This window comes from Schistocerca serialis, chromosome 3 (assembly GCF_023864345.2).
Source record: "Schistocerca serialis cubense isolate TAMUIC-IGC-003099 chromosome 3, iqSchSeri2.2, whole genome shotgun sequence".
Taxonomy (NCBI): Eukaryota; Metazoa; Arthropoda; class Insecta; order Orthoptera; family Acrididae; genus Schistocerca; species Schistocerca serialis.
Genome location: NC_064640.1, coordinates 676,298,430 through 676,315,126, shown reverse-complemented (window position 1 = coordinate 676,315,126; position 16,697 = coordinate 676,298,430). Strand labels below are relative to the sequence as shown.

At 37.4% G+C, this 16,697-nt stretch overlaps 1 protein-coding gene across 1 annotated transcript in view; it reads right to left on the bottom strand.

The window, feature by feature from the left end:
• Positions 1-443: 443 nt before the first annotated feature.
• LOC126470553 (putative hydroxypyruvate isomerase) overlaps positions 444-16,697 on the bottom strand; it is a 42,618-nt gene continuing 26,364 nt past the window's right edge. Inside the window, exons 3-5 of the mRNA XM_050098490.1 lie at positions 14,117-14,289; positions 4,719-4,838; positions 444-742 (exon numbers count right to left, since the gene is read on the bottom strand). Coding sequence (XP_049954447.1) covers positions 555-742; positions 4,719-4,838; positions 14,117-14,289 — 481 coding nt within the window. The 3' untranslated portion in view covers positions 444-554. The remainder of the gene's footprint in view (positions 743-4,718; positions 4,839-14,116; positions 14,290-16,697) is intronic.

Here is a 16,697-nt window from a genome sequence, read left to right as displayed (position 1 = left end):
TGTAATCGGCTGGGACAACATAGCTGTCTGTGTAGGTGTATGTGCAGTCTGTTAGCTCTGAAGAAGGATTTGTCCGGAAGATTAGCAACATACACTGCCTTGTTTATGTGCCTATCGATGACCTGATGCCTCAGATATACAGTGACTTGTTACATTTACCGCTTTCATTATATATGTTCCACCAAGGACTTTCTTTTGCCATATGTATGTTCACTTGATTTGGAAATGTACTCAGATTTTTTAAATGTGGCTTATCTCAACAACACTTAATCAATCATATTTTTCTCACAGACATCTCAGATATTTGTTGATGCAGACACAAATTTTGGATGTTTGTCATTGAAAGGCCTGTAATTACAGTGAATAGCAACTCGATAGATGCATTATTTATAACTGACAAAATTATTTAAAGGAATCCAAAATAGCAAAAGAAAGTAGATGAATTAACAGTTCAAATTTTTATTACATATATTTTCATGCTTTGCAATTAAAAAATCCCAAAATAGAAATATTTGTTCCAGAAAACACCCCTACAAAATATTTTTCAACAAGAATTACTGTGTAACTCTATAATTCTGAATCCATTTCAACCCTTCTCTTGTTCCCTTTGCTGGTTTGTACTCCAAACCAATCCAACCATCATAACCATTATCTTTTAGAACATCAAATATGTAGCTGTAATTTACTTCACCAGGTGTGTCAGGTTCATTTCTGTTGGGTACTTGGGCAATCTGGATGTGGCCTATGGACACAAGAAATAATTAATATGTTGAAAACATCATTAAGCTAAAATACAATATGGTACACAGATAATCTAAATGTAAATTTTACATTAGTTCTAAGCAATCACGCAGCCAAAAGCTTCATAATACGTTCACATTCTTAACTTTTTGATGTCATTATCTGAGGTAATGCCACATGTTTTACCAGCAATATAAAATTCTTCCATAACTTTTTTTTTCATACTTTATATACAGGTCTCTCTTTCAAGAGTTGTCAAGCACATTTTCTCTGGTGTTTCAGCACATATTTGCAACTTCATTTTTGCATTGTGCAGCTGGAGTCAGCCCAAACAAACAGTGCTCATCACTTTCATGCGATGCCCAGTGTCGTTGGGAAGCATTGGTTTGTTTGCCATTACAAACAGAATTACTTTTAAAACAGAATTTTACATGCCCATTCAATAGAGCAGTCTCAGATTACTCTAGTTTTTTTTTAACATGTATTAATAGGGATAGTAAAACTCGAAGAATAACCACTACTCCGGCACTGACAGCACTGTTGCATTCCTCACTGACTGCTACTGCAAAGTAAGCAGCACTACTGAGTCACTGCTGGCATGCTGTTTTTTCTTTGTGTTTCACTGTCCCTGTAAATACATATAGATAAAATGAATATCACACTAGACTAAAATGGGCCTGCTCTATTTCATGGGTGCATAAAATTCCACTTTAAAAATAATTTTGTTTGTAATAGGAAACAAACCAATGTTTTCCATCAACAATGTCATTGGCTTTGCATGAAAGATGTGAAGAGTGCTATTTGTGTGGGCTGACTCATGCTACATAATGCAAAACTGAAACACCAGAGTAAATGTACCTATTGTTTCTTAGGAGAGACACCCTGTATATTTCTCAATGCTATGACAAATTTGTAGGAACGATTATAATTTCCAATTGCTGCCACGAGTACACTACTGTTCATTGTACCAAATATAAAGACCACTGCACAGAATACATGCTATCTGACATCTGGCTGTGCATCTGAGGGCATTTCCTTCTGCATGCCACAAGATTAGACAAAGTGTTCAATGCCACATTCACAATCAGCTGTCAAGCTCAGCTTGCTATTGCTCTGTATATTTCCACAGAATTACTCATTCCATCTTGTTATGTGCTTTTGCATATCTTGTTATATGCTTTTGCATTTTCAATGCTAATTTTGAACAGATAACTGAAGTCTGGAGTCAACCCCCCAGTTCTTTAAACAAATGAAGGACAGCATCCTATGCCTTACAGAGGCTGTGCCATGAGTCATGCTTCATAATTTTATCTGATAATAATTTTTACAGATTCTTGGACTGTTATAACAATATGCTTTGGGCTGGGATTTGGTACACTCTTGGCTTATTGAGACCCACACCATGTTTTTAATCAGCCCAGCACTAAAAGTCTAATTTTGACAGGTTGGTGGAATGTGTGTGGCACATCCTGCTTCTCCATTATGCAGGTAGTTCTGTTTGACAAAACACCACCGCAATGAAGAGAGGTGGTTGGGCAAGACTCCTCAGCCAGTTCTTTTTACGTATTGCTGTGGCTCAGAAGTACCTGCACATGAACCCCAGCTCCCTCCTTGCACACAACTATAACAGTTGGTGGAGGTATGTACATAAAAATGTTTCCTTCTATTGTCACAGCATACTTTCTCAGCTTGCCCATGTTGCCCAAAACCAAAGTATGTTCACATTGTGCTATAACTAAATGCCAGCCAGGACACTTTGCAACTCCCACTTGATAGCAGTGAATCAGTTCATGGAGATTACTTTTAGATCACCAATGGCATGCAAGAAAAGAGATAATGTGTTTTTCACACTGAAATTTAAATCTTTTTTTATCTAGAACTCAATTTGCTTATAGAGGTTAGATTTGACTGGTGGGCACAAAGTTAGCATTATTAACAGTTCTGCAGTAACAGCTGTGGGTTGCTGTCCACCATTTCTTTGAATAACTGGGATGGTTGTTGGAACAGGACATGAGTTTCAATTAAATTAACTGCTGTAGAACATGTCATCTGACTGCTGTTTCCCTTACTGGCTATTTAAAATCTGCTGATGACAAAGCATCTTGCATTCGCATCACACCTCACAGTGGGCACTGTTAACATTACTCTGTAAAATGCTAAGCAACAGCACTTTTGACAGAGTACAGTGCATCTGCAATGCCTATAGCCAAGCAGCATATTACAGCTGATGTGGAAACACTGTAGCTGCCATGTAATAAATATCAAACAACAAGTAGTTTTAAATCAGAGTATAGACTTTCTTACATCATACAAAGATATTTCATCAGAGTGAGTAAATGGATGAAACTGTGTTGGAACAGGGTTCAACTATACAAACAAAATTTTAACCATACTATTACAGAGATTTAACAGAAGTCACATAATCCTGTTCTACTGTTATTGGTATTGTGATACAGAAGTGTAAGGCATATATAAAAACCAATCCTCATCCCTACAGGCCAGAGAAAGTAACTTATGCAGCTCTGGTACAAAGGTCAGCGAGAGAAAGATCCAATAAAAAGTGACTGTACCCAATTTTCATTGTGCAGCTACGCAAAAGCTGCAGATCACAAGAACAAAGGAGTGGGGAAAACAAAACTGTCACTGGACTGTGAAATAATAGAAGTCTGTTATATAGGATGATGAGTCACAGTACGTGATGTGACAATAAGAGGCACCTGTGTGGTCCTGGAAAATGCTGGCAAACAGCACTTGCCTAAGTATGACACTGTGACTGTGAAATTTGGTGACAAATTTATGGTCACAGATATTTACCTGTTTTAGGTTCAAATGATTAGTTTATTATTTACACCACAAAAAGAACAAAGATGTACTTTGGAAATTTGTGGTAAGGTCTTATAGAACCAAACTGCTGAGGTAATCGGTCCCTAAGCTTACACACTACTTAATCTAACTTAAACTAACTTATGCTAAGGACAACAGACACATCCAAGTCCGAGGGAGGACGCGAACCTCCAACGGAGGGGGGGAGCTGCACGGATCACGAAAAGGCGCCTCAGACAGCTCGGCTACCCCATGTGGCAAAAGATGTACTTATAAACAATTTTTGCAACACCATGCTTCCCACATTGTGGCAAAAATTGAAACTGCGTCTTTTCTGACTTACATCTATTACAGATCAGTGAAAAGAATTCCATAGATATTAAATACTGTAGTGGTAGCAACCAAAGAAGGTGTTACAAACTGTTACCCACAGGTCTTCAGTCTTTAGAAAACAATGATTGTCACATAACATATTGGAACATATCAACTGAGTCTCACAGGGATGAAATCCAGTTGGCAATATTAGCTTGACCACATGCAGGAGAGGGTGAAATTAGTTATCAAAATTGGTTGCAAATATTAATTACACTTATATGGTTGAGGCTGAAATTTTTATTGTTATTGTTGTTATTATTATCTTCTTTATTACAACTAATTATTATCTAGACATAAATGTCTTTCTATCATTGACATCAATTTCATGGTTGACATATTTACATATTATAATTTAGATGTCTTGTAATTGCGTGGCAGTGTTTCAACTTCACTCTAATCTAGATATGCATCTTAATGACTACATAGATGACTATACTTATTGTGTTAACACCCGATGAGCAAAAAATAGTTCATTATTCTCCATGACAAACTTCATTATCTCACCTGTTCTGTTTATTCAGAAACAAAATCTTTTAAACTAAACCTAGAACAACTGTAATAAACCAAGTACTGAATTAGTGCAGTAAACTGTCCTTCAGGAGAACCCTAGAATAAATCCTAGTCTGGCTATCATAATTTAGGTTTCTTGTTAACTTAAAGCCCTTCAGTCAAATGCCTAAGTAGTTTTCAAATAGCTTTGTCAAAAACTAGCAAGTGCTGTATAAGTGCAGAAAAGAATAATTTTGTTAGTTATTTATGTAAAATAATTAATTACATACCAACATATGGTAGGGCCGTTTTAATTGTGTGTGTCAGGTCACCTTGTAAGTGTTGAACATGGAATAAATCCATCATCAACCTTAGATTTGGACTATTTATTCTTCTGACAATGTCCAGCCCTTAAAGAGAAAAAGATGCTCTATCAGAATACCATCACATCTTTTTATCCTAATTAAACTTGCAAATAGTTGACATATTATTTTATTTTATTACAATAAAAGTAACCAGCAAATAAATGTTTGCAATGCTGTGCAAGCTTCTTCATATCTGAATAACTGTTGCAACCTTCATCCGTTTGAACCTGCTTGCTCTAGTCATGCTTAGGTCTTCTTCAACAAGTGCAGTTGTGCCACAAATTTCTTTCCTCCCAAGAAATTATATTTAGTAGCTCCTCATCAGTTACAAGATCTGCCGATCTAGTCTTCAGCATTCATCTGTATCATTGCATTTCAGAAGCTTCTATTATCTTATTGTCTGAACTGCTCACCTTTAATGTTTCGCTTCTACATATACAGATGGTGGCAGTATTGTGTACGTAAGGTATAAAAGGTACCACATTGGTGCAACTGTCATTTGTAATCAGGTGATTCATGTGAAAATATTTCCAATGTGATTATGACCGCTCGATGGGAATTAACAGACTTGGAATGCGGATGGTAGCTGAAGCTAGATGCGTGGGACATTCCATTTTGGAAATCAATAGGGAATTCAATATTCTGAGATCCCCAGTGTCAAGTGTGTGCCAAGAATACCACATTTCAGGCATTACCTCTCACCACAGTCAACGAAAGAGCCACTGGCATTCACTTAATGGACGAGAGCTGCACTTGTCGGTGCTAACAGATGAGCAACACTTTGCAAAATAACTACAGAAATCAATGTACAACAAATGTATCCATTAGGACAGTACAGTGAAATCTGGCATTAATAGGCTAAGCAGCAGACGGCTGATGCTAGTGCCTTTACTAACAGCACAACATCGCCTGCAGTGCCTCTCCAGGGCTCGTGACAATATCAGTTGGACCTTGGACGATTGGAAAACTATAGCCTGGTCAGATGAGTCTTGATTTTAGTTGGTAAGAAAGGGTGGTAGGGTTCAAATGTGGTGCAGTCCCTATGAAGCCATGGACCCAAATTGTCAGCAAGGCACTGTGCAAGCTGGTGGTGGCTCCACATTGATGTGAACTTAGTTTACATGGAATGGACTGGGTTCTCTGCTCCAACTGAATCAATCAGTGGCTGGAAATGGTTATGCTCGACTACTTGGAGACCATTTGCAGTCATGCATGGACTTCATGTTCCCAAACAATGATGGAATTTTTATGGATGACAATGATCCTTCGGGCCACAATTGTTTGCAAGTGGTTTTAAGAACATGTTGGACAATTTGAGTGACTGATTTGACCACCCATCAAACATTTATGGGACACAATCAAGAGGCCAGTTCGTGCAGAAAATCCAGCACTTGAAACACTTTTGCATTTGCGGACGGCTATAAAAGCAGCATGACTCAATATTTCGGTAGGAGACTTCTAGCAATTTGTCGAGTCTATGACACGTTGAGTTGCTGCACTATGGTGGGCAAAAGGAGGTCTGACACAATATTAGGAGGTATCCCATGACTTTCGTCACCTCAGTGTAAGGCTACAAATATCTTCAGAAAAATCTCCCTAACATTTAACAGTTGATGTCAACAAATTCTTCTTTTTCAGAAATGCTTGTCTTGCATTTTATATCCTCTCTACATTGGCCATCATCAGTCATTTTACTGCCCAAATGGTGAAACCCATCAGCTTCTTTTAGTGTCGGATTTCCTACTCTACTTCCCACACCATCATGTCATTTTTATTTGACTACATACTATTATCCTTGTTTTACTTTCATTGGTGTTCATTTAATAACCTCTTTCATTCTGTTCAACAGCTCTTCCAAGTTGTTAGCCATCTCTGTCAGACTTACAAAGTCATAAGCAAACATCAAAGTTTTTATTTTTTCTCCCTGAACTTTCCTTTCCCTTCTAAATTTCTCCTTGATTTCCTTTACTGTTTGTTCAATGTACAGATTGGATAACATCAGGGACAGACTACAACACTGTTTTATTTCACTGTTAACTATTGCTTCCCTTTCATGTCCTTTGACTCTTAGGATTACAGTGTGGATCCTGTACAAGTTGTAAATAATCCTTTGCTCATTGCATTTTGTCCCAGCAACTTAAAAATTTTGAAGTGTGTATTCCAATCAATATTGTCAACCTTTCTCTAAATATACTGATGCCATAAACATAGATTTGACTTTCTTAAATCTACCTTCTAAGATAAGGTGTAGGGTCAATATTGCGCCTCACGTCTTCTTACACTTCTCTGGAACCCAAAATGATCTTCAGCTGAGTTTGGTACCCACCATTTTTTTCCAGTCTTCTGTAAATGTCAGTATTTTGCACGCACAGCCCATTAAACTGATAGTTCTGTAGTAGCTCACACTTGTCAACACCTTTCTTATTTGGAGTTGGAATAACATTCTTCCTTAAGTCTGAGGATACTTTGCCTGTCACATATATCTTACATACCTAGTGGAATAGTTCTTTCTGGGCTGGCTCTCTCAAGAATATCAGTCATTCTGAGGGAACATCATTTATTCCAGAGATCTTCTTTCCACTTAGGTCTTTCAGTGCTCTGTCAAATGCTTCTAGCAGTATTGTCTCTCCCATCTTATCTTCAACCACTTCTCTTCTCTTTCTATAACACTGTCCTCAAGTTTTTTTTCTATCGTATTCATCTGGGATCCAACTACTGCACACACAGGCATGTGCTGCCATCTCTCTTGCCACTGGCAATACCGTTGTGGGAGGTAGTAGGAAAACAGTACAACAATATTGTAAGCGAACTGAGTTGTTGTTAACTGCATATCCCACAGCCACCATGGTAATACATGGTGCCAGCTTTGCCACCAGTTGTGTGAAAGCAATCAGTGCTGCCATTGCGGGCACCAGTTCTTCTTCCACAGGTCACATGCCCGCTGATTTTCAGAGCAGTATTTTTCCATTGGGTGGCTATAAAGGACATCACCTGGCCACTTTGCCCCAGTCTGCATCAGGAGTCATTTAGGTCTGAGTACCAACTGCATCTTGCTGGCTCCTCAATTGGAGCTCCCTCTGTCCTGCGCAGTCATTTGCCCTAAGCCACGTCTGAGAGTTCACTCCACGTCTCCTCAGAGTTCTCTGTGCTGGGGCTGACATCCGCGACACCCGTGACCCATCAGTATGCAGCTCACTGTCGTTTCCAGATTATGCCGGCCATGTATGCAGCCCATCTGATGGCAGCCCATCTGATGGAGCTCATCTCTCTGATCATTTGATGCTTCCACCTCACTAGATACCATCATCAATTGTTCAGAGCTGCCACCTCACTGGACACCATCTCTGACTACCCAGGTCTAGCACTTCATGGACTTCAAGTACTGACTGTCCTTTAACTCTACTGATCTCCAACAATATGGCTGCATCAATGTCTCCCTTGGAAGAACTCTTCTAGTATGTCAGTCACTATCGGTGGATTTGGACTCATGTTCGAGTAACTATGTTGATGTAATCGGTTTAGGAGTGTAAATAAAGTTAATTTATTCTTGCTACCTTGGGGCACATTTGTAAGTGTGGCTCTCTCAGCCACAACACAAAAGTTTCCCTTGTGCAGCCCTTCTATAGTTCCTTCCTTCCAGCTTTCAGCTATTCCTTCTTTACTTAGTCATCTGAGTGCTTGGTATTCACACACCTGCTTCTATTTTCTCCATAGGTCAGTTTAATTTTCCTATAGGCAGCATCTATTGTTGCATTAAAAATGATATTCCATATGTTACTAATGTGAATATTTCTGAACCACAAGATTTTTGGATGATTGTGTGATTTATTCCATAATTATATGTCAATGAATGTTCTCGGTAGACTAAAAGGAAATTTAACTTTGCATTAAAAAAACTGCTCCTAAGTCTCAGGTTCTCAGCACTGGGCTAGCTCATGTCCTCCAATGACATTAACAAACCTGAGGCAAACAGGCTGCAAAATTTCTTTTAGAGCAACTCTTGTTTTGTATTAGATTTCCAAATAATGCCTTTCCCCTCAAAAGGCTTTCAATGTATTATTGCCACCAGTCTGTTACTTCTTTGGAGTGAAATAAGGTTTTGTGTCATTAATCTTTATCCCCATTTCTCATCATTTGTATGAAATCTTTATGTATACTACATCATTTCTTCCTACAGTTACTAACTTTATGAGTCACTAACTTTTCCTCTGACATCTGCACTTTCTGCTGTTTTCATTTCTGGGCAATCAATAATGTTACAGTTTTCTTCAACATTCTGCGTCTTTCAATATTTACTTGTTTGAATTAAATTATTTTACAGGTTATCCATGTTTTCTTTATTGCCTGTAAGAATAAATCCATGCCATGAAGGCAGACATCAGAAACATCAGGCATATGGGCTGACTAGGGTGGCTGAAAGGTAAACACAGTTCCGCCAAAAGCAGAGCACATGGCAGGTATAAGCCACAGGTAAGAGCACTACAGTTTTTTCTGAGGTTAGAGAACTCAGGAACCACATTTATTTTGTGAAAATCGCTAGCAGCGTGAAAAAAATTATATCCACAAAATTAAGTGCTACACTTTAGAAAGGTCATAGTCGATAACCACATATACCAAAATGTTCATGACAATGAGAGGAATTAATTGCCACTAAACCAGTGTAGCAGTACTATTATTGTTACAAAGTTAATGCAAATGAATATACCCTCTGTTTAATAACTATTTAATGCACTGAACTATCTACATAAACAGTGCATCAAACATAAGCTGAAGATGTCAGGTAATGCCACTGAACATCTCAAACCAGCCTGATTAATTATTACTGAATACGCAAATTATGCGAAAACCAGGAATTCACCACAGATACACAGTACATGAACCAGGACAGAAAAGGGAGGCCATTTTTTACCTTTCCTCTGATATGCAACATGTGACTTTGTGGTAACTTAGGTAATTAATTATGTTAGCATTTAAGAGATGTAGGTCATTTGGACTGGGTGCCTCTACTGTAATATCCGACTGCATTACCAGAACGAGAACAGAAAGGATCTTGAACTGAATATGTCAGTCCTAATGTAGTATGTGTATTCCAACATGTTTCTGCATATTTATTAATGAGTGCATGAGCACTTGTTTTGTAACTTAGTTAATTATTCATGTACTGTTCAAGGTGTATTGTTTTGCAAGGTCTCAGAAGGTCCTGTCAAGGGAAGTGCTTCTCTTAGCATCTGTAATTATGCAATAAGTGTGTCTAAATTTGAATAATGGTCCATTTTATTAAACTGGCAGCTAAATGGCAAACTGAGGGCACAGAAATGGAGCACTCAAGATCTTATGCATTTGATTGTCAATTCTGCAGGCACTTGTGTCAGTTGACAGTGTGAATTTTTAAGTGATTGGTTCTTGGCACTGGGCCTGGGTGTGCTTGAAGTATTCTACAACTTTGTTCAGACTAAGCACAATTTAAGCAAAGTGCGTGCACAGAATTTGTATTACTGTTATGACACTTTAATTATTATGAGGGAACTTTGAACTTAGAGGTTTTTCCAACAGTTTCAAGTGATTGATTTAAAAGGGTAGTAGAGATTTGACTTTTAACACTCATGACTTAGATTTTGTGCATGTTTGCCATGATGTACTAAGATTGAAGAAGCTGCTTGTAGAGTACCGTAAGTACACCATTCACAGTGTGTTATCAAAGTGGTTTAAATAAACCTGATTTCATTTGAAAATTATAAATTTTAGTTTGGCTCACTACATTAACCCTATGGGATTTTTTGTAGCATTCATCAATTTTTAATCATTTTTATTTACGTAATTCCGCAATTCTGCCATACACTATCTGACCAAAGTATTAGTGGACATTATTAGGGATGTATCAATGCTTTGCCATTACGATGGCATGAACTCTGCAGGGAACACTTTCAATGAGGTATCTGAATATCAATAGAAGAATAGCAGCTCATTCTTCCTCAAGAACTGATACCAGAGAAGGTAGTGGTGTTGGACATTGGAATCTGGAGCAAAATCAACATTCCAACTCATCCCAAAGGTGTTCCATTGAGTTCAGGTCAGGACTCTGGGCAGGCCAATCAGTTTCAGGAATGTTATTGTTCATAAGCCATTGTTTCACAGATGCTATTTTATGACAGGGTGCATTGCCATCCCGAGACAGTCAGTCATTGTCTCCAAACTGTACCACTACTGTATGCAGCATACAATGCTGTAAAATGTGTTCATACCCCTCCACATTTAGCATTTGTTTAAGGGCAATAAAGGGAACAGCCTCTTACCACAAAAAGTACCCCCATACCATAATAGTAACTCCTCTGTACTTCACTGTTGGCACTACACGCAGTGGCAGGTAATGTTCTCCAGGCATCTGTTAAACCCAAACCCTCCCATCGGATTACCACAGGATATAGCTCGAGTCTTTACTACACATCATTCATTTCCAGTCATTCACTGTCCAGTGGCATCGATCTTTATGCCACCCCAAGCATTGCTCAAGCACTGACTGCAGTAATATGTGGTTTATGAGGAGCTGCTCAACCACTTTATCCCATTCTTGTTAATTCCCTATGCACAGTCACTATGCTAGCTGTGCTTCTAGTAATACTTTACACCTCATGAGTGATTTCTTCTATTGATTTTTTCCCCCAAATTGATTTTTCCCCCCACCTTCTGCAGTGACTGATGGTGGTCTCTGTCTGCTAATACATGTAGTGTACCTGGTCCTGGTTTAGCTGTGATTGTTCCTTCACATTACCACTTCACAGTAACTTCGTCAAGTCAACTTGGGCAGCTTTAGAAGGGTTGAAATGTTGCTGCTGGGCTTGTTACTCACATGACATCCTCTGTCCAGTCCACATTTAAGTCATTGAGTTCTCCTGAATGACCCACTCTGCTGTTATTGCTTCTCTGCTGACAACACAATACTCCCCATCTCTTTTTTATTCTGGCTGGTCTGTCTCTTGTGACATGTAGTGGACAATTGTGCATTACATAGGGGTGACTGCATACTTTTGAGCACATAGTGTTTTTACATGTCTGAGCAAAAGAACACTTGTATATCTGCTGCAGAGTCTGCATGATAGCAGTGTGTGACCCAGCCCTAAGATAGTGTGTTTCCTGATCACCCAGAACTTTATTTATTTATTTATGCATTTCATTTAAAAAAGGGGATGAACCTGTCATGACTTCAGTTTTCCCTTTGATACATACCAAATATCTTCAACTAGACTACTTGGAGTATTTTTGTTGTAATTCCTGCTTACAGCCTCTCACAGTTTAAAATTTATCCCATCCCCACTTATAATTTTTGCATTTTCTTCTGTATCTCGCCCTTAATTTCTATGGAATTCACGTTACACTTTATTATTACTAAGTTACAGTCTGAATTAAAATCACCACATGCTATACTTTGTAGACCAGTATCCAGCTTCTGAATTCTGGTCTAGCCATGAAATTATTCAACTGGTATCATTCTATATTATCTTGTCTGAAAAGAGTGTTTGCTATTACTAACTGTAACCTTTCACAAAATCCTAAATGTTTTTTTCTCCTCTTTCATTCATTCCTCCTACCGTGTAAATCCTTTTATCCTCTCATAACATAATGTAATGGTTTCATACTATAATTTTCTGTCTGTTTTGTATACTTTATGGGCTTCTCAATTATTTCATATGTTTACCCCATTTCATTAATGTCTGTTGGCAAAGGGAACTTGATACATGTAAAATTTTTGTTGTAATAATTTTTTATTGTATAGTTTTAGAATATTTCAGCCACTCTGTGAGCTTCATTCCCACATTTTTCTATTTTTGCTTTTGTTACACTATACACTGTTGACAGGGCAATCACTCATGGAAGTGTTTGATTGCATATAGGTCTCCTTGTTTTAATTTTTTTCTTTGGTAAACCTAATAACATCTAAACTGCTTAGTGAAAGCTAATGTTCACCACATATTCACTCATTTCGCCAAGACAGTGTTACACAATTTCTGTATGTCATAAGGAATTTTTAAATGGATGACTGAGACTCATTGTAATAATGCTATGAAAAGCTGTTGTTTATACTGACAAAGGTGGCCACAATGTTGGTATCACAGATTTACTTTAAACTTTGTACATCTTTAGTGGGTCATCAAAACAACATAATATGCAAGTAGTAAAGTGCACTACTCTGGCATTTCTGAGGAAATCGAAGAGAAGTTTTATGTGTCTATTATGTAACTAACATATCTGTACATAGGTGCCAGAGGCCGGCTGGGGTAGCCGAGTGGTTCTAGGCACTACAATCTGGAACCGCACGACCGCTACGGTCGCAGGTTCGAATCCTGCCTTGGGCATGGATGTGTGTGATGTCCTTAGGTTAGTTAGGTTTAAGTAGTTCTAAGTTCTAGGGGACTGATGACCTCAGAAGTTAAGTCCCATAATGCTCAGAGCCATTTGAACCATAGGTGCCAGAGGTTAGAGTTCATGGTAGTCAAGTGGTTAGTGTTCAAGTTTCATAAGATGAACATATAAGAGGTGACGGTTTGATTCCTGCTCAAACCTTCATTTTATAGTACAAGTGTGAATTCTGTGATATTCAAAAAATTCGCATGTACACTATTCGTTCTTGTTACACAGCTATGTCTCACTGCTATGCAGATTAACTGCCAAATGGGGCCGGCCTGTGTGTCTGCACCTTGAAGTGTTGAGTGCAAAGTAGTTCCAGGTACCTTATCAGATTGCAAGTGTGAGGGATTTCACTAATCACGGCAGGCATACATTTTGAGGAAAATTCTACACATTGCTTCATTTACTTGTCAATAGTTATAAATGTGTTTGTTCTAGTAATTAAATCTAATTAAAAATAGTAAGTAGTCAAATAACATAAAATTCACTAAAACTTCATGCAAATACACGTGTCTTTTATTATTATATTACGTCTTAGATGTCATATAAATTAAACAATGTGACCGATGATGAAAGAAATATAGATTAAAAATTACGTTTGAGCAGGAGATGAAACTTCGCTTTGGACACATTTGTCTTATGTAACTCGAACGCTGCCCACTTGACCACCATGAACTCTAGCATTCGGCGGCTACGCCAGTAACATAATAGATGCATAAAACTTCTCTTACCAGAGTAATGCACCTTACTACTTGCACATTATGTTGTTTTAATAGCCTACTAAAGGATAGGAAGTTTGATGTAAATCTGCAATCCCAGCGTCATGATCTCCCCTTGTAATTTTTTTCCTGGAATGCTGACTAATAGCACAAAGGCATGCAAACATCAATACATGACCTGAAAGTGTCGAGTTCACTCACCTTTTGAAAAATTATTCATGTAATAGTTTGGAACAGAATGTGGATTGATTGGTTCAATCAATCCTACAATACCCTCATTCTCGAACAAAGATGCTGCATACTTAATGTTTTTCTCATAAATGTCGTCATTCACACTGCTTGGATTTTTAGCATTTCCAGACATCACATGAATCCTTCAAGAAGAAAAAAAAAGAACCAAGTGATCAAAAACAAACAATTTACAATGATGAACAGAAATTGTACTGCAGGGAAAAGTTTAATATGGTAACTATCACTACTATCTCTAACTCGAATGAAAGACATTTATAATATAGCCAGAGAAAGAAGTAGTGTACTTGTACATCACGGCATCACTTTTGCAATGGTGCTGTTACTAGAAACAAACTTCAGGGAAACATTTAATGACAGAGCCATGCGAAATTTGAAAGCACTGCAAATGGAGACAGTTTGCATTTTAACCAACCTTGCAGATGACAGTGGGATCATTGACAGGGTGTTTAATGTATGTAAGGAGGGAAAAAATAGTATCTTTCTCAATTCTTCTTAGAAAACATATTCTCTTGTGGTGCCTTCCACTGGAGTTTGACTAGCACTACTGCCCCACTCTTGTATGTATTAAACAAAACCATGGTGATATCCACAATTATGTTTTGGACCTTCCTTGTCTGCTCTATTAAACCTATCTATTAAGGGAGTCAAACTGACATGTTACATTCAATAACAGATTGAACATGGGTTTTGTAAGACACCTCTTTTGTGGGTAAATTACGTTTTCTTAGGATTCTTTCATGAATCTCAATCTGGCATCTCCTGTTCCTACAATCAGTTTTAAGTGACTGTTCTACTTTAGGACACACACTCCTAGTTTTTTTTTTCTTTTAGTAAAGTCTACAGTTAAACACATCTGTTTGATAATCCATCTTCTAATTTCTCTGTACACATGTGATGTTCAAGTGCCCAATGATAAACTGTTGCTGAATGGGGAAAAAGTTCTTTTGTATTAAATATATAATTCTTACAGGTCCAGCAGCCTTTCCAAGATCCGTTATTTTGTTGTTAATACTACAAGAGAAAAGAGAAGTGGTAGTATGATATTCCGCACTGACACAATTTCGGAAAACCAAGTTCTGTATTTACGCCTTCCCTGTGTCATCCTCCGTTTAAGTGCCAGTGTGACCATGACTGATATTTTTATATAAGACTAAAACATCTTGAGATTTTTTGTCATGTTGGTAGCAAAAATTTCACAATCAAATTCACTGACACTCATTTTGGCTTCATACAACTTTAGATTTGTCAACAAATTTTTGACTTTGTGTACACCTTTGATGAAGCTCTTTTTGCTTTAGTAATATATTTTTAACATGACTGTTGAACCATGGTGATTCTTTCCCATCTATCATAACCTTGCCCAGAACACATACACCTACAGTATATGAGACAATACATTTGATTTTTGCTGATACTCCTCATTTTCACCCTTGCAGATTAATGTGTGATGCTGACTGTTCAGCTAACTTGCAATCTGTTTATTCTTGCATTTGCTACATAGATACATTTTCCTACCTTTGTTTTAACATCAGTAATAACTGATGTATGAATGAAGTAATCGGACAGCATTCATTGAGAGTCCAGAATGAAGAAAATGACACACATAGTTCTATCAGTCATAATGAGTTATGTGAACAAATGAAAGACTGTGCCAATATTTCATTTTTAATATTTTGCTAAGTCACTGACCTATTCTACAGGCTACTTCTTTTATTACATGAATAGTGATCTATCTTCATATACAGGGTTTAAATCTATCTTGAGTTTTTCACTGACTGTTAAATCTAGCAACAAACGGGCCCACTCTTCACAACATAATCTGTACAAGATCAGTAACAATGAGAAGCTGTTGCAGTGTGCTAGTTATCAAACATCAAAACATTGCCAACAAAGAGGAAAAAAAAAAAAAAAAAGATTCTCATTTAAAACATTTGGAAACAAAATTGATTACTGAAAGCTTGAAACACAGTTTAGATAAAAAGGAAAATTTAGAAACCTTGTGGCTTAAATTTGAACATACTGCCCAGTGTAATATGGAAGAGTATGTCCCAAGTATGTTACTGAGTGTTCACACAGATTCACAGTGATCCAATGATACTGGGTGGGCAAAATATAACAGGGCCAGAAAGTATTTACAATAAGATACAAGTAATATTTTCTTGAGTTCAAACTCTTTTTTAGATAGTTATGGTTTCCATTTACTACAGAGCCCATTTCACACCATTTTGGTGCTAAGTTTTGCATTGCAGAAAATGTTAAATCATTTGTTTCTCAGACTGATAATTAACCCTAGACCAGTAAAACAAACAAAAATTATGAACTCCAGCTTTCAAAGCTTGCACATAAACAAAGTCTTGTATAGTTCTTCTGTTTATGAAATCACACACAATATACACTTGAAGACACAGAAATACATTTTAAAGATCTAATAAGAAAACTGAGTTTGGCAGTTTGCTGTGTGTGATTTTTTGGACATAAAGTAACTAATTTTTACTTAATTTCTGTCCTAAACACATAGCAGATACTAATT